The 27,541-nt window shown below is 41.8% G+C and overlaps 1 protein-coding gene across 2 annotated transcripts; it reads left to right on the top strand.

Moving 5' to 3' along the window:
* On the top strand, positions 1–15,148 carry LOC131346672 (GDP-L-fucose synthase-like). 2 transcript variants are annotated; one of them, XM_058380242.1, is made up of 10 exons: positions 1–18; positions 750–898; positions 1,483–1,597; positions 1,679–1,807; positions 2,200–2,273; positions 2,708–2,841; positions 3,365–3,496; positions 4,665–4,744; positions 5,032–5,131; positions 14,932–15,148. In XM_058380242.1, exons 1-10 carry the CDS (start codon positions 16–18, stop codon positions 14,985–14,987), a joined length of 972 nt encoding a protein of 323 aa, XP_058236225.1. In that variant the 5' UTR covers positions 1–15; the 3' UTR covers positions 14,988–15,148. The 2 variants fall into 2 exon arrangements, with proteins under 2 accessions (XP_058236225.1, XP_058236227.1); XM_058380244.1 differs by lacking the exon at positions 1–18 and having other exon boundaries at positions 526–898.
* Positions 15,149–27,541: the final 12,393 nt, after the last annotated feature.

The raw sequence follows: 27,541 nt of genomic DNA, 5'->3' as shown, positions 1-27,541 counted from the left end.
GCTTACATTTAAAAAATGGTAACCATGTTCTTTACTTATCCCACTCATAAATGGATATTACTGGAATGCATTTATCTTTATTTTACTGATTTTATTTATTTTTAAATCTGATGGTAATTCATGTTATGTTCCTTATGTTTATGAGCCGCAGATAAATTTTAGTGGCGCAGGTACAATTTAGTGGCCCAGGTACATTTTAGTGATGCAAGTACATTTTACTGGTGCAGGTACATATTAGTGCCACAGGTACATATTAGTAGCGCTGCTTTTAGACATTTAGTGTCTAAAGCAGTAAGTGAGCAACCTCGACCTCCTACACAAGCAAAGAGAGAAAAGAAGTGGAATTTTCAACAAAATGACCATTTAAAATAAATAACAAAACCAACACACAGCAATGTGTACACAGTCTCTATGAATATACATAGAGCACGTTTTTAAATACTATGTCTGGATGTGTGCTTGTTTGAAACTTGTTGGTTTGTTATCAAAAGTACAGTTGCCAAAGACCTGTTTGCTAGGAATGTTTGACAGCTGCTGTTAAAATGGGAAATATATTGACTGCATTATGAAAATCAAGTGCACACCCTTGACAGAGCTCTATAAAGTAGCATGAAGGCCCAACCCATGAAGAGATATGAGGTGCTCTGGATAATTGCCATTCCTCCTGGTGGTAAAAAAGTTTCTCTGTTGCACTGATGATGTTTGGAATTGAAATAAATATATGACCGGACTCTTCCTCTGTCCGTCAGATGAACGGTGAGATGAGACCGATGCGGGTGCTAGTGACAGGCGGCAGCGGCCTTGTGGGGAAAGCCATAGAGCGTGTGGTGAAGCAGGAAGGAGGAGCGAGAGAAGGGGAGGAGTGGATCTTCCTCAGCTCGAAAGACGCAGATCTGACGTGAGTGCCAAGACCAAGCTATTTGTACAGAAACCAAACATCGAACATGTGATTCGCATTACACTGGTGATCCATTACACTAAAATCAACTTATCAGACATTTTGAATTGTCTGATAAGAGTTCCACCTTTTCACAGTCACACTGGTACAAAGATCAAATGCATATTTAAACATTGTAGGCTAGGTGAAAAGAATACTTTGAGCCACTCAAAGACACTGACCTCAGCTATTGATCACAAATCAGTTCAATACTGAACATCAACACTGACCAAAACATCAGAAACAGTAATATATTAAAGCAAGTGCATTAATATAAACCTTCCCAGAGCTGCTCTGATAGAAAATAAATCAACACCTTCTGACCAATCAGACTGAAGAGTTCAGCAGCCTTGTAATGTAAAGTCATTTGATTTGCTGCATTCATTCAGTAACTATATTTCTGCCTCAGTCACATGCTACAAGATTATATTCCTGTGAAAATCTCACCCCATCTACACACTCGTTCCCTCGTACCTGGACCATGTAGAGATGATGTAGGATGTAAAGCGAATCAGAGACGAAGTTAAAAATCACACTTTTTTCAGAAACCCAGCTGAGACGAGGGCCATCTTCAAGAAACATCAGCCCACACACGTTATTCACCTCGCAGCTGTAGTGGGCGGGCTCTTCATGCACCTGAGACAGAACCTAGATTTCCTGGTAATAAATCTCTCATACACACACACACACACACACGTTTTTTTTCTTAATAAGCTGAAACAACACTTTTGTATTTTTAAGAGGAAGAACCTGGCCATCAACGATAACGTGCTACAAACGGCTCATGAGTTCGATGTGGTGAAAGTCGTCTCGTGTTTGTCCACGTGCATTTTTCCGGATAAAACCACCTACCCCATTGATGAGACTATGGTACACACACACACACACACATACACACACACACACACACACATAGCTCATCTCCTTCAATTTGTAAAAGGTAGGAATAAACTGTGAACCCTAAAAGCCCCTCCCACCTTTGGACATCATCCTGGCAGCTGTGAAAAGTGTGTGTGTGCAGGTGGGTCTGCTATTTCTTCCTCTTTATTCGTATTCCTGTTCTAGTAGGATGATAAATCATTCCAGTAAACAGGTGCAGACGAGTAAAGACGAACTCTACTGAGTTTACAGTGTGATCAGAATGAGCTGAGTCTCAATCCTGGTCTTTATGTCTTTATGACTACAGCAGCAGCTACAAGTCTAAAATTCACTGAAACACTGCAACAAAGGTGTAAACTGTCACGCACTGATCTTCTTCATAGATCCATAACGGTCCTCCTCATGAGTCCAATTCGGGTTATGCCTACGCCAAGAGGATGGTTGACGTATACAACAGGTTTGTCACATCTCAGCTTTAAAGAAAGAATCTGTGAGGAGATTATTGTTTATTTCAGATTTCTTTAAAGAGTCTCCAGTGTCAGTGTTTGTAGCAGTCAGAGGGAAAGGTTTACACTTTTACACCGGTAAGTTTTCCTGAAAATATGAAGCAGCATCGCATAAACAAATTAGTGAGCTTTAATAAAAGACAGGAAATTGAGATTTTCCACTGTTTCAGGTTTAAAGTGATTTATGAGGTGATTATATAATACTATTAGCAGCTGTGCAGTCGGGGCTTGCTTGCTGGCAGTGGCAATAGCAGTTGTGGTGTGTGTGTGTGTGTGTGTGTGTGTGTGTGTGTGTCTGTGTGTCTGTGTGTCTGTGTGTGTGTGTGTGTCTGTGTGTGTGTGTGTGTCTGTGTGTGTGTGTGTGTGTGTGTGTGTGTGTGTGTAGGGCCTGTTTTCAGCAGCATGGACGGCGATACACAGCTGTCATTCCCACAAACATTTTTGGCCCACATGACAATTTCAACATCGAGGATGGTCACGTTGTACCTGCACTCATCCATAAGACTTACAAAGCAAAGAGTAAGAAGCACTGACACACACACACACACACACACAGACACACACACACACACTCATAACACACACACACACACACATTTTTAGTAATCAAAACCAATAGTGTGTTACCAGATCATCACCATGGCTGGTAAAACCTGTGGTATGCTAATCAGGTTAGAGAACGCTTGTCGCCATGGGAAGTCCACTGTCTTGGTGTCTTCTTCAGGAAGAGCTGCACAAAGTGTAGCATCATTAACACGTCTCTCTGGAAAATAAATCCTTACCAGAGCGTATTGGTAGAAGAAGATGATGATGAAAGCAGTGGAGTACATGGTGTTCTTGGTGTAGACTGAGAATCTTCATGACTGTGGAAGAAATCTGAGACTGACAGAAGTCAGGTGTCATCACATCTGTGTGTAGAGCCCTGTGTGTAATTAAGGGATCCTTTATAAATACAGACTCCTCCCCCTTCTATAGGTAGACTGCCTTTCATGCTAAAGCCAGTAATGCTGAAGCTGTTGTGTAATTGTTGTGTGTGTTTTAGGGGACGGAACGGCTCTGGAGGTGTGGGGTTCCGGTCAAGGACTACGTCAGTTCATCTTCTCTGTAGATTTGGCTCGTCTTTGTGTTTGGGTGCTGAGAGAATACGAGGAAATCCAACCCATCATTCTCTCAGGTACTCACACTTCCCAGACACACACACACTAACACACACTAACACACACTGGTCACATGACATCACTAGGAAGACATGCATTCATGGTTCTAGGGAGCACTGATCTTCTTTAGGATCGTTACAACAAAAATTTATTCAGTGTGAAATTTACATCATGGAAGTGTTTTTTTAATGAATTTATAATTTATTATTATTTACTCATCACCTCTATAAAGAGTAAACACTTCCTGTAAATTCATGAAGAGTCCGACTGAAATACTCATGTGGTTATTAGGGGGCCAAGCACCAAAGATCCAATGTGTTTATTATTATTATTATTATTATTATTATTATTATTATTATTATTATTATTATTATTATTTCTGTTATTGATGTATCAGTATTAAGAGAACTGATTACAACCTGCTGATGATTTTCTTTATTCTCTCGCTGTCTGTGTCTTGAAATAAAGAGACCAATAAATACAAACAAATAAATAAATAAAGAGAGAACTAACTATAACAGAATAGAATAAAATCAGAAAATTTATTATTATTATTATTATTATTATTATTATTATTATTATTATTATTATTATAAGATTTTAAGAAGTTAAAGTGACTTGTTAACAAATTTTATTTATTTATTCATTTATTTTTTATTTTTTAAAAAGAGAGATTCATTTATTTATTTGTTTATATATTTATTTGTTTGTTTGTTTGTTTGTTTGTTTATATTTATATTAGGATTTATATTTTTCTTGGCGGTGATGTTTTGTTTTTCTTTAAAGAAACTGATTTTTTAGTAGTACTTTTAAGAAAAATTGTGTCCTGTTTAGTATTATAAAGTATTATAAAGTACATTTGTAAGATTTTAAATAAAATGAATCAACAACAAAAACAAATATAATAAAACTATTTTTAAAATAATAACTATAACAATAGGAGGCTGTGTTGTAAATAGCTACTTTGAATGGGATTATTTAAATATTTAAAAAATATTTAAAAATGTACCTCTTTATATTTCTTTTATCTATTAAACTGTTGGTAAGTGTTTTTTAAAGGCATGTTTTAATTGTTTCTTTTGTTGGCTTGTGTAATACTGAGCTGCTTTGTTTGCTTACTCATTAACACACGCACACACACACACACACACACACACACACACACACACACTGTTCTGTTTGCAGTAGGGGAGGAGGATGAGATGACCATTAAAGATGCAGTCGATGCAATTGTGGAATCTTTCGGCTTCACAGGACCTGTGATTGTATCCTTCACTTTACTTCACTTCATTTTGTGTGTGTGTGTGTGTGTGTAGTGTCTCGTCTTGGAGGAGTCTGACTTCTTAAAAGTCTACTCAAGTGTCTAAAAAAAATCTGATCTAAAGTCTAATCACCACTAAACCAGTAAATCCAGCATTAAGGAACTAGATGAAGTGAAGGAGTGAGTGTGTGTGTGTATGTGTGTGTGTGTGTGTGTGTGTGTGTGTGTGTGTGTGTGTGGTATCAGAAGTACAGTAAAACACAGGCTTTGGCCTTTACCTGATGTATTCAGTACGACACGAGCAAATCTGATGGTCAGCTGAAGAAAACGGCGAGTAACGCTAAACTGAGACACTACCTTCCTAATTTTACCTTCACTCCATTCCATAAAGGTAAACACACAACACACACACACACTAAACATCCCAATGAGGACACTACTTTTGGGGACATTCCTATCTAGAGGGTCTAGAGACTAAAGAAAAAAATGATTGCACTACTGGCGACACCCTCATTACATTTATCATTTGACATTTTCAAATCAACATTTCCTTAAAGACCTGACTTTTACCATCACTTGGGTGACAGTATCAATTTAGGGACAAACAAGATCTCTGGACAATTCAAACTTACAAGCACATCAGTTATACACAAACTCTGATGAAATTATTCTTTTAGGACTCTGCTGTGATACACAAATTTCACTTAATTATATTTCTAGAGCTGTTGTTACACACTTTTCTTCTAGGTACCTTTCAATCTAGTTCAGAGATATTGGTATAAGTAAGTCTGGTAAATCTGTATTTTTTTCCTTTAAAGGGAATTCCTTCAATGGAATCAAATTTTACTTGGTTATTCAGTGTAAGTGTTGATTATACTTTCGGAAGACACTGTTTCCTCCCCAGTCCATAAAAGCCTAGAAGTCAACCTGCAGAAATTACTTGTTTGTTTAGAACAAGCTCTCTGGTTATTTCAGTCCACCACATTTCAGAATGAAATGGGTTTTGATCCCATTACATTGTAATACAGGCTTTGCTGGTTATGAAAGATCAGAAGGCTTAAAAGGATTAAATATGACAAACCTACAGCCACTGCAACAGTCATGTTTACATTCTTTGAATTAATTTTTTATAATGCTAATTACCTAATTACTTTACCAAGCTTTATTTACTCTCGTATCAGTACTCTGTTGCTGACGTGTTATTGATCACGTGTTACCCTCCGAAACTCTGTTTGTACATCCCCTGAACTACCTGTTTTTGGCTATGCTTTTGCAGCGCGTTTTGGATTTGTTTACCAACACCCTTGTGGATGAATGAGCACAAATCTCCACAACCACACTCTAGTGGGACATAGAGTGGAGCTTATTATAACAGCAAATGGGGACTAAATGTGAAATGGACATTCAGCAACACAAACAAATCTTACAGTCAGGTGTCCACAAACCTATTATTATAAACAGAATTGCAAATATGTACAATATAAACAAATGCATGTGCGCTCATACCATTCGGGATGATATTTGAATACCATCAAGTTTCGTTCCTTTGTAGTCTTACTCAACTTTGCCAGTTGCAGTGTCCCCTCTGGCAATCGGTAATACTCTCTGCGCACTCTGATGTCATGGCCCAGGAAGTAAACTGATAAAGCTGATCTGCTTCATTTTCATCGAGGTTAAGAATCTTTTACATGCTTGCTATATGGTTCCTGAGTCTAGCTGATGATAATGCTTGAGGATTCTTAGCACCATAGCCACAAGCAGCTCTGTAAATGCATTCTCCTCCTCTGTGAGCAGACATTGCTCCTGATCTAACAAACATAAAAGGATTCTCAAGTGGGACACCACAAGCCTCACATGTTTCAACAAGCAGCTCCATTGCAGAAACCATTAAACCACAGGAACCTTCCTTCCTCGTTTACCACGGATCTCAACTCTGATGATGTGTGAAAATAGCTTCCTCCCAAATTCTGACAAAGTATTCGTGATTCCTCACTTTTTCTTCTTCTGTTGAATAAGATGATTTGTGATAGTGTAACCTTGGCAAGGGCAGCATAACCGTCTACAGAAGGGCTGTGAGCATATTCTGGAGCTCACCATGCTTTTTTTTGCAAATGTGAATGCAGGAGTTTGTATCTTACAGTAAGTGAATGGGATTATCTGTGGTGTATTCCACTTTGCTACTTTCTTTGTTGTAATAGCACTAGCAGGGATGTATTCATTCCATCTTGTCTAGTATATTCTTCTAAAATCTCTAGTACATTCAGCATGCTTATGATCACCATACATCATTGCATAGCTCTCAATAATACTACAGATCTTGTTTAAAGAATTACCAAGTTTAAGAGCTAGTGAAGGAATGCAGTAAGAGTTGTTTTCTATTGTAGTCTGACATAGGTTTAACAGCTGATATATTTGAAGTTTGCTGGTATAAAGAAGTCCATCATTGTTCACAGTGGGGTAATCTTTCTTGCTTCAACCAGCAGTCTGCCAACTTCTCGCATTTTCCGTTTGATGTAATCATGTTTAGTCATGTCAGATCCCATCCAATTAAACATGTGCTCTCCCAGCTGCATGATACTGTCACCATAAACTGTACAAGGAACTTAATCATAATTCATCTAGGATAGGATATTCATCATGCCTTTGCTCACCTCTGAGCCAACAGGGACCTAACCCTGTTCCTGCCTTGGGGTTTGGCATCCTTTGGTTTATTGGGACAGTGTTTGATGTGTTTCCAAAGACTGTGCATGTTATAAAGCCCTTGACAGTAAATGCAATGAGTGAATTCCTTAGCTTCTTTGTTTGTTTTGGGACAGTAGCAAGAAATCATCTCCCCACACCCATTTCTGGCCACATCTGTGTTGTGGGCAAAGTTGCCCCTTTTTCTAAACTGGTTTAACTGCACTCTCCTTCGTTTGGAGTTTTTTGGAATGTGATGCAACACAGGGTGCTGGAGATGATTGCGATGCAACACAGGGAGCTTGAGATGATGGCATCTCAGTAGTGGTTAGAGAACATGGTAACAGTAGTGAGGGTGTTTTCGATGTGGATGCAGCAGACGTTGACTGGCAGTTTAGAAATGAAATTAGATATTGTAACAACTAAACGCAATGGTTAATTATTGCTTAATCCTAGCCATAATTTGATAGTACCTTGGTTCGCCATGGCCAGTCACAGTCTCCATAACTGTAAGTAATTTCTTGCCGAGGTAGAATGTCTTGTACAGCAACGAGACAAAGACAAGGTTTTTCATGACCCTCAGAACTTACAGGGGTTGGACAATGAAACTGAAACACTGGCCAATTTAGTGTTGGAGGTTTCATGGCTAAATTTGACCAGCCTGGTGGCCAGTCTTCTTTATTGCACATTCCACCAGTAAGAGCAGAGTGTGAAGGTTTAATTAGCAGAGTAATAGCACAGTTTTGCTTAAAATATTGCAATGCACACAACATTATGGGTGACATATCAAGTTCAAAAGAGGACAAATTGTTGGTGCACGTCTCGCTGGTGCATCTCAAGATTCAAGATTCAAGATTCAAGATTCAAGAAGCTTTTATTGTCATTTCAACCACATATATCTGGCGCAGTACATAGTGAAATGAAACAACGTTTCTCCAGGACCTGGTGCTACATAAACATACAACTACTAGTACAATACAAAACAACAAACACCACAGAGCTAGGACAGAAGTTTGTCTTAGCCACGTAAAGTGCACAGTGTGCAGCTAGGTGCAAACAGAGCATAGACAAGACAGTGCAAAAAAGACAATAAATACAATAAAGACAACACAAAAGAACACAGGACACTTAGCGCTGAAAAGAAATAAAAGAACGTGTACTGGAATGTAAGTGAAATAAAATAGATAAAGTGAAATGATGTAGAAAAAAAGTATTGTGCAAAAATATTGTGCAAAAATACACAGCAGCGGTTGAGGTAGTGCAAATAGAATAAACATAAATATAACTATAGCAGCGGATGACAGGTAGAGGTAGTGCAGTAAGTAATGAACAATATAAATTGTGTGTGTGTGTGTGTGCGTCCACACAGTCAAGAGAGAGTGTGTGTGTGTGTGTGAGAGACAGAGAGTTAGTAAACAGTTCAGTCCTGAGTGAGAGTGTGTGTGTGTGTGTGTGAGAGTGTAGAACAGTTCAGTCCTGAGTGAGAGTGTGTGTGTGAGTGTAGAACAGTTCAGTCCTGAGTGAGAGTGTGTGAGAGAGTGTAGAACAGTTCAGTCCTGAGTGAGAGTGTGTGTGTGTGTGTGTGTGAGAGTGTAGAACAGTTCAGTCCTGAGTGAGAGTGTGTGTGTGAGTGTAGAACAGTTCAGTCCTGAGTGAGAGTGTGTGTGAGAGTGTAGAACAGTTCAGTCCCGGGTGTTGAGGAGCCTAATGGCTTGAGGAAAGAAACTGTTACACAGTCTGGTTGTGAGGGCCCGAATGCTCCGGTACCTCTTTCCAGATGGCAGGAGGGTGAAGAGTGTGTGTGAGGGGTGTGTGGGGTGTGTAAGAGTGTGTGTGAGGGGTGTGTGGGGTGTGTAAGAGTGTGTGTGAGGGGTGTGTGGGGTGTGTAAGAGTGTGTGTGAGGGGTGTGTGGGGTGTGTAAGAGTGTGTGTGAAGAGTGTGTGTGAGGGGGTCAGCCACAATGCTGATGGCTTTGCAGATGCAGCGTGCGGTGTAAATGTCTGTGATAGAGGGGAGAGAGACTCCGATGATCTTCTCAGCTGTCCTCACTATCCGCTGAAGGGTCTTGCGATCTGAGACGGTCCAGTTCCCAAACCAGGCAGTGATGCAGCTGTTCAGGACGCTCTCGATGGTCCCTCTGTAGAACACAGACAGGATGGGGGGAGAGAGATGGGCTTTACTCAGCCTCCTCAGGAAGTAGAGGCGCTGCTGGGCTTTCTTGGTGATGGAGCTGGTGTTGAGTGACCAGGTGAAGTTCTCCGCCAGATGAACACCAAGGAATTTGATGCTCTTGACGATCTCCACAGAGGAGCCATCGATGGACAGCGGAGAATGGTCACTCTGTGCTCTCCTGAAGTCAACAACCATCTCTTTGGTCTTGTCGATGTTCAGGGAGAGGTTGTTGGCTCTGCACCCGGCTGTTAGATGTTGCACCTCCTCTCTGTATGCTGACTCGTCGTTCTTGCTGATGAGACCCACCACGGTCGTGTCATCAGCGAACTTGACGATGTGGTTGGAGCTCTGCATTTCTGCACAGTCGTGAGTCAGCAGAGTGAACAGCAATGGACTGAGCACACAGCCCTGAGGTGCTCCAGTGCTCAGTGTGGTGGTGCTGGAGATACTGCTCCCGATCCGGACTGACTGAGGTCTCCCAGTCAGGAAATCCAGGATCCAGTTGCAGAGAGAGGTGTTCAGGCCCAGGAGACTCAGCTTCTTAATCAGCTGCTGAGGGATGATTGTGTTGAATGCTGAACTGAAATCTATGAACAGCATTCGAACGTAGGAGTCTTTGCAGTCCAGGTGTGTGAGGGCCAGATGGAGGGTTGTGGTGATGGCGTCTTCCGTGGAACGGTTAGGATGATACGCAAACTGCAAAGGGTCCAGCAAGGGTGGTAGCTGTGACTTGATGTGCCTCATGACGAGCCTCTCGAAGCATTTCATCACGATTGGTGTGAGTGCAACGGGACGGTAGTCATTGAGGCAGGAAACCGTGGACTTCTTTGGCACAGGGACGATGGTCGTTGTCTTGAGGCACGTAGGGATGATGGAGCTGCTCAGCGAGATGTTGAAGATGTCAGTGAAGACATCTGCTAGCTGCTCCGCACACTCCCTGAGAACTCTGCCAGGAATGTTGTCTGGTCCAGCGGACTTCCGTGGGTTAACTCTGTATAGAGTTCTCCTCACGTCAGCCGTGGTGAGACAAAGCACTGGGTCATTAGGAGGAGGGATGGTCTTCCTCGCTGTTGTGTTGTTCTGTGCCTCAAACCGAGCGTAGAAGTCGTTCAGCGCATCTGGAAGGGAGGCGTCACTGTCACAGGCAGGTGAAGTTGTCCTGTAGTTGGTGATCGCCTGAATGCCCTGCCACATGCGCCGGGAGTCTCTGCTGTTCTGGAAGTGGCCGTGGATTCTCTGGGCGTGTGCACACTTCGCCTCTCTGATGGCTCGGGACAGTTTGGCCCTTGCTGTTTTTAAGGCCGCCCTGTCCCCCGATCTGAAGGCAGAGTCTCTCGATTTCAGGAGAGCACGCACTTTCGCAGTCATCCACGGCTTCTGGTTGGAGCGTGTTGTGATGGTCTTGGAGACAGTCACGTCATCGATGCATTTCCCGATGTAGCTGGTCACTGATGCAGTGTATTCCTCCAAGTCAATAGAGTCGCCGTTGGTTGCAGCCTCCCTAAACATGTCTCAGTCAGTGCACTCAAAACAGTCCTGAAGAGCAGAGATGGCTCCTGCTGGCCAGGTCTTAACCTGTTTCAGAACCGGTTTAGAGCGGTCTGACGAGAGGTCTGTATGCTGGAATCAACATAACAGAGATGTGGTCTGAGTAGCCGAGGTGGGGGCAGGGCTCCGCACGATACGCGCCGGGAATGTTTGAATAAACAACATCCAGCGTGTTCGTCCCTCTCGTAGCAAAGTCCACATGCTGATGGAATTTTGGGAGCACTGTTCTGAGATTTGCATGATTGAAATCTCCGGCGATGATGAACAGTCCGTCGGGGTGAGCATTCTGCAGCTCGCTAATAGCTCCGTACAGCTCACACAGAGCCTCCTTAGCATTAGCGCTGGGTGGAATGTACACTCCAATAATGAGAGTAGTGGTGAATTCCCGGGGTAAATAAAAAGGTCTGCATCTAACAGTTACAAACTCCACTACCGATGAGCAGTAGTTAGACACAAGCACAGAGTCCTTACACCATTCCGTGTTGATGTAAACACACATGCCACCACCGCGAGTCTTACCGCACTCAGGAAATTGCTGCTTGCATGTCTGGATTCATGGGAAAACTGCCCCACCCTCACCCGCCTTCTACCCCCAACTGCTATTCATAGTATATAGATCCACAGTCTGACTTATTTTTAAATGAATCTTTTCCATTCCTAAAGCAGATCCAGTAAAAGTATATGTGAAAACCTAAAATGAGCCTGATGTTTAAAATTGTATGCCTCCATAAAACCTAAGCATAAAACAAAAGTGACTCTGCAAGTAACTGTGGAATGTTGTCACAGTACTGTTCTTGCAATTCCTTCACAATTTTATCTCTATATTCATATATAGTTACTTATTTAAAAACCCATGACATCTGACTATATTCTAAATTTCATAGTTTAATTATCATTTTAAATTAAATCAAATTTTTAATTTATTTATGTGGATAGGGGATGGGCAGCAGGCTGAGTGTAAAGAAGGGATAAATTATGGGAGATGAAGCTGGACAAATCAATTGTTGAATCAAGGAAAAGATGAAATATGTACATGGCTCCTCACGATGTATTAGTGAAGAAGCAAAGAAGAGCTTAATGCATGGAAGAGAGCTGTACAATTTTCTATTTTACAATTTTCAAAAGACAAAATCTGTACATGGCACCTGTGTTAGGTGTATCAGTAAATCAGAAATAGCTGAAGAATAACTGCTAAACCATATAAATTGTTAAACATTTTATTGGCACAATTTTTATTCACATTGTTTTTAAAAAATAAATCGGAACATTTGTCACTACTGTAAGGCATGGGGTTCTGGTGACTGAGGGTGCTGGTGTTCAACTATACTTTCAATAATGATGGTGCACTGGCAGAATCGAAGACAAATAACTTTATTACTGGACTCAGATTGGAAAAACTAGGGAGAGAAGCAACTTCACTCCAACCCAACACTCTTCTTCTGCCTTCTACATATTCTTCAAGACACAATATCACCTCCATGAGCAAATAATACCAAAATAAAAATCCTCATTGAAATGTCGCAAATAAAATAACATGAATATACACTATATTGCCAAAAGTTTTAGGACACCCCACCAAATCATTGAATTCAGGTGTTCCTGTCACTTCCATGGCCACAGGTATATAAAATCAAGCACCCAGCCATGCAGACTGCTTCTCCAAACATTTGTGAAAGAATGGGTCACTCTCAGGAGCTCAGTGAAATCAAGCGTGGTATAGTGATAGGTTGCCACCTATGTTCAAGTTCATTCGTGAAATTTCCTCACTACTGAATATTCCACGGTGACAAAGTGGAAGCCATTGGGAACAACAGCAACTCAGCCACAAAGTGTTAGGCCACGTAAAATCACAGCCGGGTCAGTGCATGCTGAGGCACACAGTGTGCAGAAGTTGCCAACTTTCTGCAGAGTCAATAGCTACAGTTCTCCATACTTCATATGGCCTTCAGATTAGCTCAAGAACCGTGCTTATAGAGCTTCATGGAATGGGTTTTCATGACCAAGCCACTGCATCCAAGCCTTACATTACTAAGTGCATTGCAAAGCGTCAGATGTAGTGGTATAAAGCATGCCGCCACTGGACTCTAGAGCAGTGGAGACATGTTCTCTGGAGTGACGAATCACACTTCTCTGTCTGACAATCTGATGGACGAGTCTGGGTTTGGCGGTTGCCAGGAGAACTGTACTTGCCTGACTGCATTGTGCCAAGTGTAAAGTTTGGTGGAGGAGGGATTATGGTGTTGGGTTGTTTTTCAGGGGTTGGGCTGGGCTCCTTAGTTCCAGTGAAAGGAACTCTTAATGCTTCAGCATACCAAAACATTTTGGACTTCCAACTTTGTGGAACAGTTTGGGGATGATCCTTTCCTATTCGAACATGACTGCACACCAGTGCACAAAAACAAGGTCCATAAAGACATGGATGAGCAAGTTTGGTGTGGAGGAACTTGACTGGCCTGCACAGAATCCTGACCTCACCCTGATAGAACACCTTTGTGATGAATTAGAGCAGAGACTGCGAGCCAGGCCTTCTTGTCTAACATCAGTGCCTGACCTCACAAATGCACTTCTAGAGGAATGGTCAAAAATTCCCATAAACACACTCCTTAACCTTGTGGAAAGCCTTCCCAAAACAGTTGAAGCTGTTATATGCCCTATAGGGCAACATCATATTAAACCATACAGATTAAGAATGGGATGTCAAAGTTCATGTGCATGTAAAGGCAGAAATCCCAAAACTTTTGGCAATGAAGTGTATAACAAAATAGATTTCACACCCTGTTTTGTCCTCTCCACAGCTATCACACATATCATAACGATTAGAGGGAAGGGAATGGTAGACTGAGGCGAGTGGGGGATGAGCAAAGGTCAACTCTACAGCTCTCACACAAATCATAACTTCTAGAACAATGGTTGCCAACCCAATGATCACAATCAACTGGTAAATCTTTATCATTGTCCCAGTAGTTCCCAAAATAAACAGAAAAATAAGTACAAAAAATGCATCATGCCTGATTAATGTTGAGTTTTGCAAGCATCTTTCTTTGTTTTTCTTTATTTTACTGCTGTATTTATTTCAGTAAAAGTGACCACTGAGATAAAATTAATATATCAGCATGCAATGGCTGGGAAAGTCATGGAGACTTTTCTCACATAATGACACTGGTGGTCAAACTGATAAACTTGATGCAAGCAAAAGGACTTCAGCATTGCTTATTCAAGGTGTTATCGGATGAGCTCAATGCTGCATACAAAAACCTACTACTTCATTCTGAGTGCTCCAGTGGTTGAGTCACAGGTAAGTTGATTTGCAAAATGACATAGTGCTGAAAGCCAGATCAAGGGACAGTGACTTTTGGGGACTTTTTAGGAGGAGCCATCTTACTGACAGATACCTAAGAGACTGCCTCAGACTGGCTGTCTCTACCTATGAGCCAAATTACAGATCACTACAGAGAACTACAGAAATGTGTATATTACAGGAAGTGCAGTTCTCATAGGGGGCACTATTTGTTACACAGTTTTCGGGACTGGGATACACACTTTGGGTACACAAATCAGGTAAAAGTACTTTTCTGGGACAAGTGTAATTTTAAGCCTGGACACCATTTTAGGGCATGCCAAATGCTATTACATAGTCAAACAAATGAGGACATGAAAAATGTCCTCAATTCTCATGGTAGTCCTCATTTTACCAGTGTTTTCTGTGGTGTAATGTACCCAAAGGTGACAATAAGAGTAAGTGAACACACACACACACACAGACGTTGATTCTGAACTTTTGCTTTTCCTCAGCCATGAAGGAGACGTGTGATTGGTTCGCTGCGAATTACGACAGCGCTCGCAAATAATTATTCTGCGATTGTGCGAGCTGCGGAGTGACGAGCTTTCTACACTTCATCTGTACGTGTTGTTAATCCGGTTGTGAGCGGTCTCTCAATCAAGACATGATCTCAGGAAATCTGTTTACAAATCTCTTTTAATCCACATGATGTACCTTTTTAATCTGATGACAATCATACAGAAATAAAATCTTACAAAATTTACAATAAAATCTTACAGATTTGCAATCTCTGTTCCTTTATTCCTTTATTTTTCTTCATGGAGAAGAGAAAATTTGAAGAGATTTGATCAAAAAAAACATAATATTGTGATGTTTGTAGAATGAGCTAGCACAGGACTAAACCCCGCCCTCACATTTAAGAAAAACAAACTGTGACTGATTTCTTTCTCACACAGACTGTAGATTCATGCAGCCAATCAGTGACAGTCGTTTTAATCAGGTGACACACCACAAACCTTGTACATATAGTAAGCTCCATGGTGTGGAGGTGAAGGATGGGGTGGAAGAACTCGAGTGTCCTGCACAGAACCCTGACTCTGACTCAACCCCACTGAACACCTTTGGGATGGAACTGGAACTGCAGTCTCCTCAACATCCCAACATCAGTGTCTGATCTCACTTGTAGCTGAATAAACACAAATCCACACAGCCACACTGCAACATCTAGTGGAAAGCTTTCCAGAAGAGACCATCACATGTGAGTGTGATGGTCAGGGGTGCACAAACTTTTGCCCATATAGAGTAGCTGAGTCTGCATTGCTCAGAGTGACTCATATTGTTGGGGCACCTGATAAAATGTCAAGAAGCAGAATATAAACCGATCTTACAGATGCGAGTCCATCATCAGTCCTTTAGCAAAGTGCTGCTATAAATAAAACCAGTTAAAAGCAAGATTCACATTTAAATTTACTGCATTTGGCAGATGCCCCATCCTGAGTGACATACAAATGTGCTTTAAAGTGTTTACCAATGAACACATCAGTACAGGTTTATTAGTTCACTGACTAATAATACAATCTGTTTCAATTCTTTTGGAAGGAAATAGAACATGAAACCTATATTCGCATTCACCATTGTCTCACCGTTTTTTGAGGCTTCTTGATCACAACATGCCTTCTTGAGCACTAGGTTGTGTAAAACCCAACTAGTAGGGTCACCACAAAGGAGTCATCACCTTTAAAAAATGTTTATCAAGCCCAGTGTGTATAAACCACATCATCTGCTGTGGTGCCAAAACTGCAACTAGGTGCATCTTCTTAATTACTTTCCCACGTAATCATGTTCCACAATTCCTCTCAGAAACAACAGTGATTTTTGTTAGGGATCAAAGGCACTGGAGGTGCGTTCTGTATATTAGTTCTGGTAGCATTCTAACTGTAGGTCTGTGTGTGAGGCCATTCCTGATGCATGTTTTCCTCCAGAGAGGTGGCCACCCATCCTTTAACTAACATGGCTGCATCCCTTCATCCCTCTCTATAGAACTGGCTTTTATCGTGCCTCCACTCTCCTACCATGGGATACTATTATTTCTTGCTTTTTTCAAATTCAAGACACAATGTCTTTCCTTTCCTACACACAACCTTAATGGAGAATTTCACTTTCAGAACAACAATTTACAAATAATTTACTCACCCACTTGTCATCCAAGATTTTCGTGCCTTTGTTTCTTCAGTCGTGAAGAAATTATTTTAGGGACGCATTTCAGGATTTTTCTCCATATAGTGGACTTCAACGGTGCCTGCAAGTTTGAATGCAGTTTACATCCAGCTTCAAAGGGCTCTAAATGATCTCAGCTGTGGAAGAAGGCTCTTATCTAGCGAAACAATCGGTCATTTTCTTGGAAAACAAAATTGTATACGTTTTAAGCACAAAAGCTTGTCTAGAGCTAGCTTAAAGACACTGTGTGGATTCTATGTGACACTTCCGTCAAAAGGTCACACGTGATGTAGGAGGAGCACTCCGAAGTGGTTGTGTGTGGAATGACACAAAGTTATACTCTATGTACCTTTTTGTTAGTAAAGACCATTTCCCTTATTTGCAATTCCTTGATCTTTGCACGTTTGCTTTGTAAACACAAAGTGGGTCTGACACATGGACAGGCAGCAGGGGCTTTTTTTGCTAGTGTTCCATAGTCAACACCAGTAAAACAAAAGGACTCTGGTACAGCAACTACTTCAAGACAGTTAACAGATGCCCATTCTAGACTTTGTTTACTGCTCACAAGTCCAGCAACTGAGCAAAAATGGACCAAACCATCCACAAGTGGGACATATTATGCCTTCCCTCCAATATGGTCCCACAATTCTGTAAGTACAAACAAATGGACTTTACATCTTAAAAACCTTGTATTTAAATTTTTTCATAAGGATTTTCCAGTAAACTGCACAGTTTAATTTTGATAAATCTACTACAACTTATTTCATGTTGCTAATTACTATTCATTTATAATAAAACCCAACTGTAATCCATGTAATTTCACAGCCTCCCAGGTACTCAACCAGAACATACTTGAAGAGCAATCAGAAGAACATTTGGAGCTTGACATTAGCATGCTGTCCATAGATCCTCCATATGACAAAAAAGACATTAGTTTCCAGCCACTCAGTTCAACATCAACTTCAACCCCAAGCACAGAAGATGAGGAATGTGAAATGCTTTTATAAACAAACAAATGGATTGTCAACGAGCCCAATGTCAAGGACAGGGGGCTACACCCTTGCATTGATTACAGAGATTTGAATGCCGTCACAGTTCTTTATCCTTACGCCTTTCTCTTGGTGCCAGCAGCCCTAGAACAGCCCCAGGAAGCTTGTTTCTTCACCAAACTGGATTTATGCAGCGCCTACAATCCTCTCCTACTGGTGAGGATTTGAGGGGGAGACGAGTGGAAGACAGCCTTTCACATCACAAAGGGACATTATGAATACTTAGTAATGCCCTACGGACTCACTAACAGGCCTGCAGTCTTCCAATCTTTCATTAATAATGACTTCAAGGATCTGATGGAGAAATTTTTTTCCTGGAAACTTACGCCAGCCAAGGCCAACTACAATGTGGGGAATCGGGAGCTGCTCTCCATCAAGGCAGTACTGGAGGACTGGGACCCAGGCATTTGAGGAACCATCTCCTTGCTGCAAAACAGATTCTGGTGGCCATTAATGACACTGTATGATGAAAATCATGTTAAGGCCTGCTCCGCTTGTGCCCAGTCAAGAACGAGCTGTCAGCTCCATGCCGGATTGTTACAGCCTCTGCCCACTCACCAGCATCCATGGTCCCCCATTGCAATGGATTTCATCACAGACTTGCCCAGCTTGGGAGGTAATACCACGATCCTGGTTGCCATATATAGATTTACCAAGGCATGTAAACTAATACTGTTAAGGGGGCTTCCCACGGCACTAGAGACTGGCACAGCTTTGTTCCACCATGTTTTTCATAATTATGGCCTAGCAGAGGACATCGTTTCAGAACGGGGCCCCCAGATCACCTCCCGGGTTTCGAGGGACTTCTGTGTAAACTTGGTGATTAACATCAGCCTGAGCTCAGGATATCAAATGGAACGGCTGAATCAGGAACTAGGATGATACCTCAGGGTGTACTGCAGCTGAGAACAGCACAGATGGAGTGAGTTCCTGCCATGGTCAGAATATGCTCAGAATTACATTTACATTACTGCTGACGCCCTTATCCAGAGCAACTCACATTTTCATCTCATTTTTATACAGCTCAGCACTTAAGGGGTAAGTAGGGTTAACTTGCTCAGGGTTCCAGCAGTGGCAGCTTGGTGGACCTGGGATTCAAGCTCACAACTTTCCAATCACAAGTCCAACACCTTAACCACTAAGCTACCACATCCCAGACGGACGATGAGACGATGAAACTATGATAATTCCCTCATCCACTCATCCACGGGCTTAACGCCCTTACAGTGCACCTTGGGGTATCAACCACCATTGTTCCCATGGTCAGGGGAGCCATCCAATGTTCTGGTGGTGGATGACTGGGTTCAGTGTAGCCAGGGAGCATGGGAAACAGCCCACGTCCATCTGCAATGAGCTATACGATGGCAAAGACTACAAGCAGATCATCGCAGACGTCTGCATCCTGACTATCAAGTTGGACAGTGGGTCTGGATGTCTACCCAAAACCTAATGCCAAGACTAATGCCCCCTGCCGCAAGCTCAGCCCCTGGTTCATCGGCCCTTTAGGTATACTCAGGCAAGTCAATCCAGTCACATACTGTCTACAGCTCCCCCCCACATACCGCATTGCCCCTTCGTTCCATGTTTCGCTCCTCAAACCAGGTCACTCTACTCCAAAGAATGAAAATCCCGGTAACAAACCGCCACCGCAACTGGGGATTAACAGAGCTCTCTCCTACAGAGTACACACCATCCTTGACTCTCGACGCCTTCATAACCATCTGCAGTACCTCATGGACTGGGAGGGGTATGGCCCGGAAGAATGTTCGTAGGTTGATGCACACGACATCCTAGACCTTTCCACCACTTCCAGAATTCCACCACCAACACCCCGATTGACCAGCATCTTGCCCCCAAGGCCGCCCTCCCCATATAAGAGGGAGCCCTCGCCCGAATTCTGACACACCAGCGAAGAACTCTTCTGGGTCTTACCGCATTATAAGCAGCATGCTAACCACGCTACCACATGAAGTATCATTCCCCAAACCTTACCAAGCCGTTTATTGTGGATTACACTAACTGGATTACTGTGTATGGACTCTCGCTTAACGTTTCTGGTTACTGATTTTGTCTCATGTGATTTATCACTTTTGTTATAGTGTTTCGTTTTTCCAGTTTTGACTTTTGGCTTTTGTTTTCCCATTCAGGATTATTGTCTGTCGATTTGGATTGTTTAATAAAGATTCGCTCATGGATTCTCAACAAGCTGCCTCGGGCTCGTCGATACATTTACAAACCCACCACTCAAACATTCAATGACACTCTGGTTGAGAAAATTCTGCAGCAGGGCCTGGACCCTGGAGTGGTCTTCAAGGACAGTTCCTCCAGTTCCATACACAAGTGTATGTAGTTACACTAAACGGGATACTTACTCTACTGTTAGGGTGCCACCAGGTCCTTGTGGCCTTGGACAGCGTCTCCAGTTATTTCGGGGCAAAGTGAACACCAACTCCAAGATGCTGGTGTTCAGTAACGGTGGAAAACCACTGTGTTCTGTAATGCAGCTAGATTCTGAGGCAGTCTCACCACCTGGCTTGTTTACACTTCCTTTGTCTTTGCACGTTTGCTTTGTAAACACTGGGTCTGTAGTTCCACCTACGTCAAGCGTGACTTTTCGACGTGATTACATAGTATGCAGTGTCATGGACGCGCATCCTGGAGCTAGCACTAGACGAGCTTTTGTGGTTAAAAAGTATAAAAGTGTATTAAAAAAAGCATAAAAAATTTTTCCAAGAAAATGACTGATCACTTCACTAGATAATAGCTTTCTTCCACAGCTGGGATCATTTAAAGCTCTTTGAAGCTGCATTTAAACTGTATTTTGGAAGTTCAAACTCGCAGGCACTGTTGAAGTCCACTATATGGAAAAAAATCCTGAAATGTGTCCCTAAAAAAATTATTTCTTTACAACTGAAGAAACAAAAGCACAAACATCTTTGATGACAAGTGGGTGAGTAAATTATTTGTAAATTGTTGTTCTGAAAGTGGAATTCTTCTTTAATCTTAGAGTACTTTAGCCTCAACTGCCAGTCACATGTCCTAACCCTAACCCACATCCCCCAATCTCTCAGCTAGCACATCCAATCGCCTCTAACACAAGGTTCCAACTTTTGGACCAGAAAGCAAAAACAACCAGCTCTCCCACTTCAAATTCAGGTGTAAGTCAATACACCTGACTGTAGTAGACTACACAGGCATGGGAATCACGGCTAATGATGATAAAACCAGCTTTCTTAACTTTCTCCTTAAGGATGCCAGCAGTCTCTGTGAAGAATTCTTCACGTCTCCCAGGTAGGGTCGAGGATAAGCAAGGAAAACAAGATTCCTTTTTGAGGCAACTTGACTCTGTGTCATGGCTGATGCTATGGAAATGATTCTATGTGGAAGTTGTGTCTGAAGCTCTGTGTGAAATCACACTGATTTATCGTCTCGGGGAGGTCATGTGACAAAGTGGAGCATGCCAGCAAGACCATAAAAGATTCATCTATGTCACATTACTCCAGCTTCTTTGTCTCAGGAAGTTTGTGTTGAATGATTGTCCTGTCTGTCTAGACTACGCAAAAAATATATATATATATATAAAAGATTAGAAAAGATGGCACGTTCAGAAAGTCTGTGAAACTTCATGCCGCCTTTCACCTCCATGCAGTCATCTCCCATTTTTTCCCATACCTCCACACTGAGGCGTTGAGGTTGTGGAATCATCCTTATTCTGCCTGACTGTTCTCCTTAGCCAATGCTGACTATTCAGCCATTGTGGACTTTGATGAACAGTGGTATGCGTTGATAGCTAGGGTTGAAGTAATACTTGCAGGCTATCTCTCCCCTTCATTGGCTGCATGGAGAAAATCTGCATTCCCACATCAGCCTTGTAGAGAAGGCCTACAATCCAGGTTAAGCCAATTTTGCAGTCGTACCAGGCTGACCTGCTAAAGGAGCTCATCTGCAGGAAGGGGCTCATGAATAAAGTCTGAACCCCACCAGGACACAGATTCTCTCTGTGCCACAAAGCAGATGGCCCATGCCATCCGCTTCATGACTGCATTTCAATGAGCCTCTTTTATCTCTAGAAAGGGATAAAAGAAAGGAACAAAATCTTTCTTTTAGACATCCTGGTGTCTGCTAAGGGCCTGTTCTTCCTTCGCCAAGGAATCCTAACAACTGAGGGCTAGAGTTCTCAGGGATGGCCCTTTAGGGCCATTTCCACTGCTGCCTACCCAGCCACATCTGGTGCTTCAGGGTTCAGCCATGACCACCCATGCTCCTTCTCCTTATGTGTTGCCACCTCCTGGGTTAGCCCCTGCCAGCTTACTGTTTCAGGGCACTATGTGATGTGAGAACAGTGAGAGGCTAACACCTCTCTCAGATCACCCGGCAGCGTGGAAGCTTCTGCTGGGTGCATCACAATGGGTTCAGTGGGAAAATACTACAAAATCCAGTTTGCCTCTCGTTCTCCTTCTTTCATGGTGTGCTGCCCACTGTTGTTGGCACAGAATGGCACAGAATCTCCTTGGGAGATTTCCATCAGGAGGAGCCTCCTCTCAACTCTTTGAGGGCCTATCCCCCTCTACATTAATATATAAACATGGCAGCTATAGCTGTGAGTCATGTGCCTGTTCTCTGGTCTATTGCCTCAGGCCTTCTGCCCTCCACCCCATGAGTTGGCAGAGCAGGGGAGATTGCACCTGCTGTGCCCAGTTCAGGTTCTTGGGACTTATGCCTATTGCTCGAGTGCAATCCAGTCTTCAAGTAGCACCTGTTGTTGTGTAGTGGTAGCTATCTCCTAGGCCTATGAGGTGTGCTCTGTGGCTTCACCACTAGGGATTGAAGCTTGCTCCTCTAGGTGTATCACCTTGTCCAGCACCCTGCCTAGGGGTACTCCCCCCCAAAATGTGCACTGTGGCAGGTTGGTCCTCTCCACACACCTTTTCAGGTTCTATAACCTGGATCTGGACCCCACTCCTGAGCCCTCGGTATTACAGGGCTAACATTGCTCTGCTCCTGGCTCGTTTGTGCTTTTTCATGACCTTTGGGAGAGATATCTCCCGGCCTCTGGTGGCGTTGGTATTGGCATTCCCATAGTGTCAACCATGACACAGCATCGAGTTTCTTCAAAGGGGAACTACACCAATTTACATATATAACCAGGTTCCCTGAGAAAGGAACGAGACTCTGCATTGCTAGCCACACCCAGGGCATCCACTTGCACTTCCTTCAGACAAGTAGAAGCTGGAGTAATGTGATGTAGATGCCCTTTTATGGTCTCGCTGGCGTGCTCCGCTTCATCATATGACCTACCCGGGCCGATAAATTGTCGTGATTTCACACAGAGCTTCAGACACAACTTCCACATAGAACCATTCCCATAGCGTCACCCATGATGCAGCATCTCATTCCCCTCTCATGGTGTAGTTTTTTAGAATAGGAAGAAAACTTTATTACAAAGTAAACCTAAGCAGGGGGTCGGTCTGGAGAACAAACAGTGACAAGCATGATCTAAAAGCTGCAAGAACAGGGCATATTTGCTTCTTCTAATTGAATTCTATTTGTCTTTCTCAGTGTAAGATGTCTCCCCATCCCATTAGCTCCCCCATTTGGCTTGTATGTTATCTAAAGCCAGTGGTGGGCCATCAGGGCCAGCAAAGCCTTCTCTGCTGGCCTAAACAGCAGTGATCTGAATCACTGACTTTTTGATATTTTTCCATGAATGTGTATTAAATTATTCCCAATAGTCTATTCTCTACATTTCATAGCTTTTCTCTTGGTTGTGCTGCTTCCATTAGTGTGTATTAATGATAAGAGTATTTATCCAATCATATTTCAGCCAGTGGCTGACATCATGTGTTGCCAGAGTGAAAATCTGCCTTAAGGTTTTCAGAATCAATAGTGCAGGTGCCTATAGCTTAAAATAAGTGGCAATGAAATTGTTACCTTAACCAATCAGATTTCGAGTTGGTGTCACTGGGGCCATCTAGCAGGCATACAATTTTGTCAGCAATTTCCCGTGCTTTGATTGGATAATTGGAGTAGTCAGAGGCAGCGAACCTCACATATACACATATACACATATACACATTGTTTCTGTGATGCTGCGTCCTCTGGAGATTGCAGTTTGCTGCATACATCATCAAGAATGTCTTTTTTGAAAAAAGTAACCATAATAAAATGGACTATTCCTTGTGAGGTGTGAAATACTATAGCATAATTTCTTTTTTACTTTGCTATTTAACGGTTGATTAGTATCTGTTGCCGTGGCATCCAGGGGCGATTCTAAAATTTTCATTTAAGGGGGGCTCAGTGAGGGTATAATATTAAAAATAAATAAATAAATAAATAAAATAAAATAAAATAAAATAAAGGTTTGACTTACAGGGTAGGATGGTAAACTTATTGCAGCATTCCACTGTATTGCATAGATGTGTATAACATTTGAGTACTGAACAAGCTGTGGGAAAACAAATTTTCTGTTTTTCACCTGCACCTCTTCAGTTAATTACCTCCACTCACCTATTTAAGAGCACTCTCTTCACTTCATCCCTGTCTGGTCTCGTATAGACACTGACTCCCTACCACTAGTGTGCCGTTTTCCCGACTGTTACCTTCTCCTCCTATTTCCCTCCACGCATGCTGCTCTCCTCGACTCTACTCACTCCCCTGCACGGCATCTGCATCTCCCTCCAGCTCCGGCTTCCAGCTCTCTCCAAAAAGCTGAGTATTCTCCACACTCCTTTTTCCACCCGCATTCTTATTAATAAACATACCCCTTCCGGGGGTTTGAACCCTCCATTGTCTGTTCCTCTATGGTGTTTTCTGACATTTGCAGCATAGCGCATAGTCTTAGAGCAGATCTAGTTAATTGGTGGCAATCCAGGCCAGGGCCAGGGAGCAAACAAGCAGGTTAATCCGACCATCTGCTAGCTGCAAAGAGTCGTCACCCAGGGTTCATAACATTGAGACTGTGTCTGTTCCCCGAGCCAAACAAAAATGTTTTAACAATCAGAAAATTTGTTTTAGTAACGTGATTAACATAAAACTAGATCGTAGTGAATGCTTCATTTGATCTGAAGCTAGGACTGTTAAATATATGAAGCTTTTCCGCCTGTCTAAGTCTAGGCTGAAGACACATTTGTTTAGTCAAACTTTTAATATATAGTTTTCTTGGGTAAAGGAGCAGATCTGGAAGGTTCATGGTCATAGAGTGTTTGGTGTACTGGGATGTTTGGATACTGTTGCCTTACCCCCCTCACAAGTCCCTCAGGTTTGCTGACTGTGAAGTGGTTGGACGCTTTATGTCCCGGGAAGCCTTCATATCTGTCACCTTCTGGCTCTCACTTTTAGTTATGCTGTCATAGCTAGTCTTGCTGGAGTCCCTGCCTGCACTTTATACATAATCTACATTGTCCTTAAATATCACATGATCAGAATCATACTTAATATCTTTCTCTTTCTCTCTCTGTCTTTCTCTGTCGAGCTATACACCCCACTCCTGAGCTCCCAGTGTTTGCCAGTTTCCAGTGTGACCACTGACCTACCCCTGGTCAGAGTCTCGTCGCTTGATGGTGCCCACTGCCCATACGGAAAAGTTTTGTTAAAAACACATGAGATTCTTATCTGTTCCGACAGAATATTATAAGCGACATATATGCTGCAAAAACCACAGATACAAATTGCATAATATTACTGTATTTTCAATCATATATTTCATATATGTCCTACAAACCATATAATGCCTTATAGATTATCAGGATGTAAAAACAGAGAGAAATAATGCTAATTTAAAATGAATTTCCACCATATGTCTTAAGACATGTATAAAATATAGTGCAGTTTACCAATCAGTATAAGGCTGTACTTGCGCTTATATTGTCTAAAATGGAGCCCTGTGCATGTCAGTCATGTACTGTATAATCATAGACTTGCATCCTTAGATAAAACACATTTAATGTACACACACAAGCACACATTTCAATTACAAAAATATTTATTAGAGTGTATTCTACAAGATGCAGTTGCATATTTCACAGATCAATATATTTTTCATTTCAAATCCTCTATCACCAAATTTCATGTTCATTTTTGACAATTTCTATAAATTTTGTCACAGTACCAACTTTAGTATATACAACAGTTAGTATGCACACAGGTATCACCAGCAGAGTTAAAGTCACATATACAAAAATATTCAACTCCTCAACATTTTAGATAACAACTCTAGAAACATATTTGTCATAACTTTGTTCATTTACAATAATTTATTCTGATTTGTTAACAAACAGGCCCAGACTGTTCACCATTAATGTAAATACATGGTCTCACAATGTCATTGTTGTCAACTGCTCTTTCAAATCCTGTAGGGAAATGAACAGTCCTCATAAAAGTCAGTGACATTTTGACAGTATGTCCTCGAACCAGCTTCTGCACTGTACAACACTGCCATCCTTCAATATCACAACAGAGTTGTTCTTTTCTTTGTCTTTGTGTATGTTTAGCTGTGAATGACCTCTCCATTGACAACTCTCATGTTATAATACCTGCCAATAGAGGTCTCGGGTACATCTAGCAATGCATTCATATCATTTTCAGACACTGGCCTAATCTTTGGCACTCCAATTGCAGTCACCCTCTCATAGCTAGTGTAGTTCTTTACATGATGTTTACTGGAGGTCATTTTATTTAATCCATAAATGTCTACCTGGAGGCCTCTATCTGTGGGGGTGGATTCTTAATTCCCCTTTGGTGAGTGTGCAACATCATCCTAAGACGGGTCAGAAGGAAATAATCAAAAGAGGGACACATCAGAACAGTCCATTTAAAGGTGGATAAAGTTGACCCTTCCATTTTATTCTGCTTAATATTTTTTTATTCATCTTGTCACAAATATTTACACAATATCCCCATAATGTTTTAAATATAACCTTTGTTCTGTCTGAATTTTAGTCTGATTTATTTCCTGACCTAGGACTTGCATCATTAGTGGCACTCTGGAAAGTTTCCCCTTCCAAATCATGTAGATATTTTTCAATTTTCCTGTAGTTTCAGACACAACATTATTAGACAGACAGCTTCACAATACATGACTACTAAATAATAATAATAATATATAGTAGTTTGCTAATGTGTATATTTCCATACAATCTGGCAACCCCAAGCAATTATCTCGCAATTTGAGTGGTTCTGAACTGTCCGAGTACAACAAGGAATCTTTCTTTCTTCTCCTTTGCAATTGTGAAAACAATACGCTTTTCTTTTCTGCATAAATTAAAAGTAGACTATTTCTGGACACAGATACCTACATGAACACAAGTAAATAACGTGCGTCCATGAAAAAAGTCTATAAAATACGCTGATTGGTCGATGCCTGATACCTTCGTGGGATCCAATGAAAAGTCAGATCACTGGCTCATTTCGAAAAGGGCCCACAGAGCGGGAAAACGGAGTGTCGCTTTCAACAACTCTGAGTTTACAAATTGCTTGATTTCTTCAGTGACGTCACCAGAAGAAAGGTAGGAAGAAATTTTCACTTGTTGTGATGTTTACTCAGGCAGCGATATTGATTCGTGCATTTAGCAAGTTCTAAGTAGTTCAAATTTGTTAATGCTAGCCTTTCAGACTACAGTTTCAAGATCTTGCTTAGCAGCTATTAAATGGAGACTTATCCAGGAATTCACTGCAACATCTTTGACCAACTTGCTTTTGTATTTAGGTAACGTTAGCTAGATTTTTTTTATGTTGTATTGTTATTATACCATACTGTTAATATCACCAAACCGTGGGACGTGTAAGATGACCTACGTAGGGGGCTGGTGCGTTAACTGAGTTGAGCTATTTTGATAGCGTTATTTTTTTCATAATTAAT

This window comes from Hemibagrus wyckioides, linkage group LG26, assembly GCF_019097595.1.
Source record: "Hemibagrus wyckioides isolate EC202008001 linkage group LG26, SWU_Hwy_1.0, whole genome shotgun sequence".
Taxonomy (NCBI): domain Eukaryota; kingdom Metazoa; phylum Chordata; class Actinopteri; order Siluriformes; family Bagridae; genus Hemibagrus; species Hemibagrus wyckioides.
The sequence above is the reverse complement of the archived record's forward strand: the minus strand, read 5'-3'. Positions and strand labels throughout refer to the sequence as shown.

What these genes read in the sequence shown, in the direction of transcription:
- LOC131346672 (XM_058380242.1), top strand. An exon ending in ATGGTTGACGTATACAACAG is followed by an intron (nt 2,274 to 2,707) that starts GTTTGTCACATC and finishes GTGTGTGTGTAG; the next exon opens with GGCCTGTTTTCAGCAGCATG. An exon ending in TAAGACTTACAAAGCAAAGA is followed by an intron (nt 2,842 to 3,364) that starts GTAAGAAGCACT and finishes TGTGTGTTTTAG; the next exon opens with GGGACGGAACGGCTCTGGAG.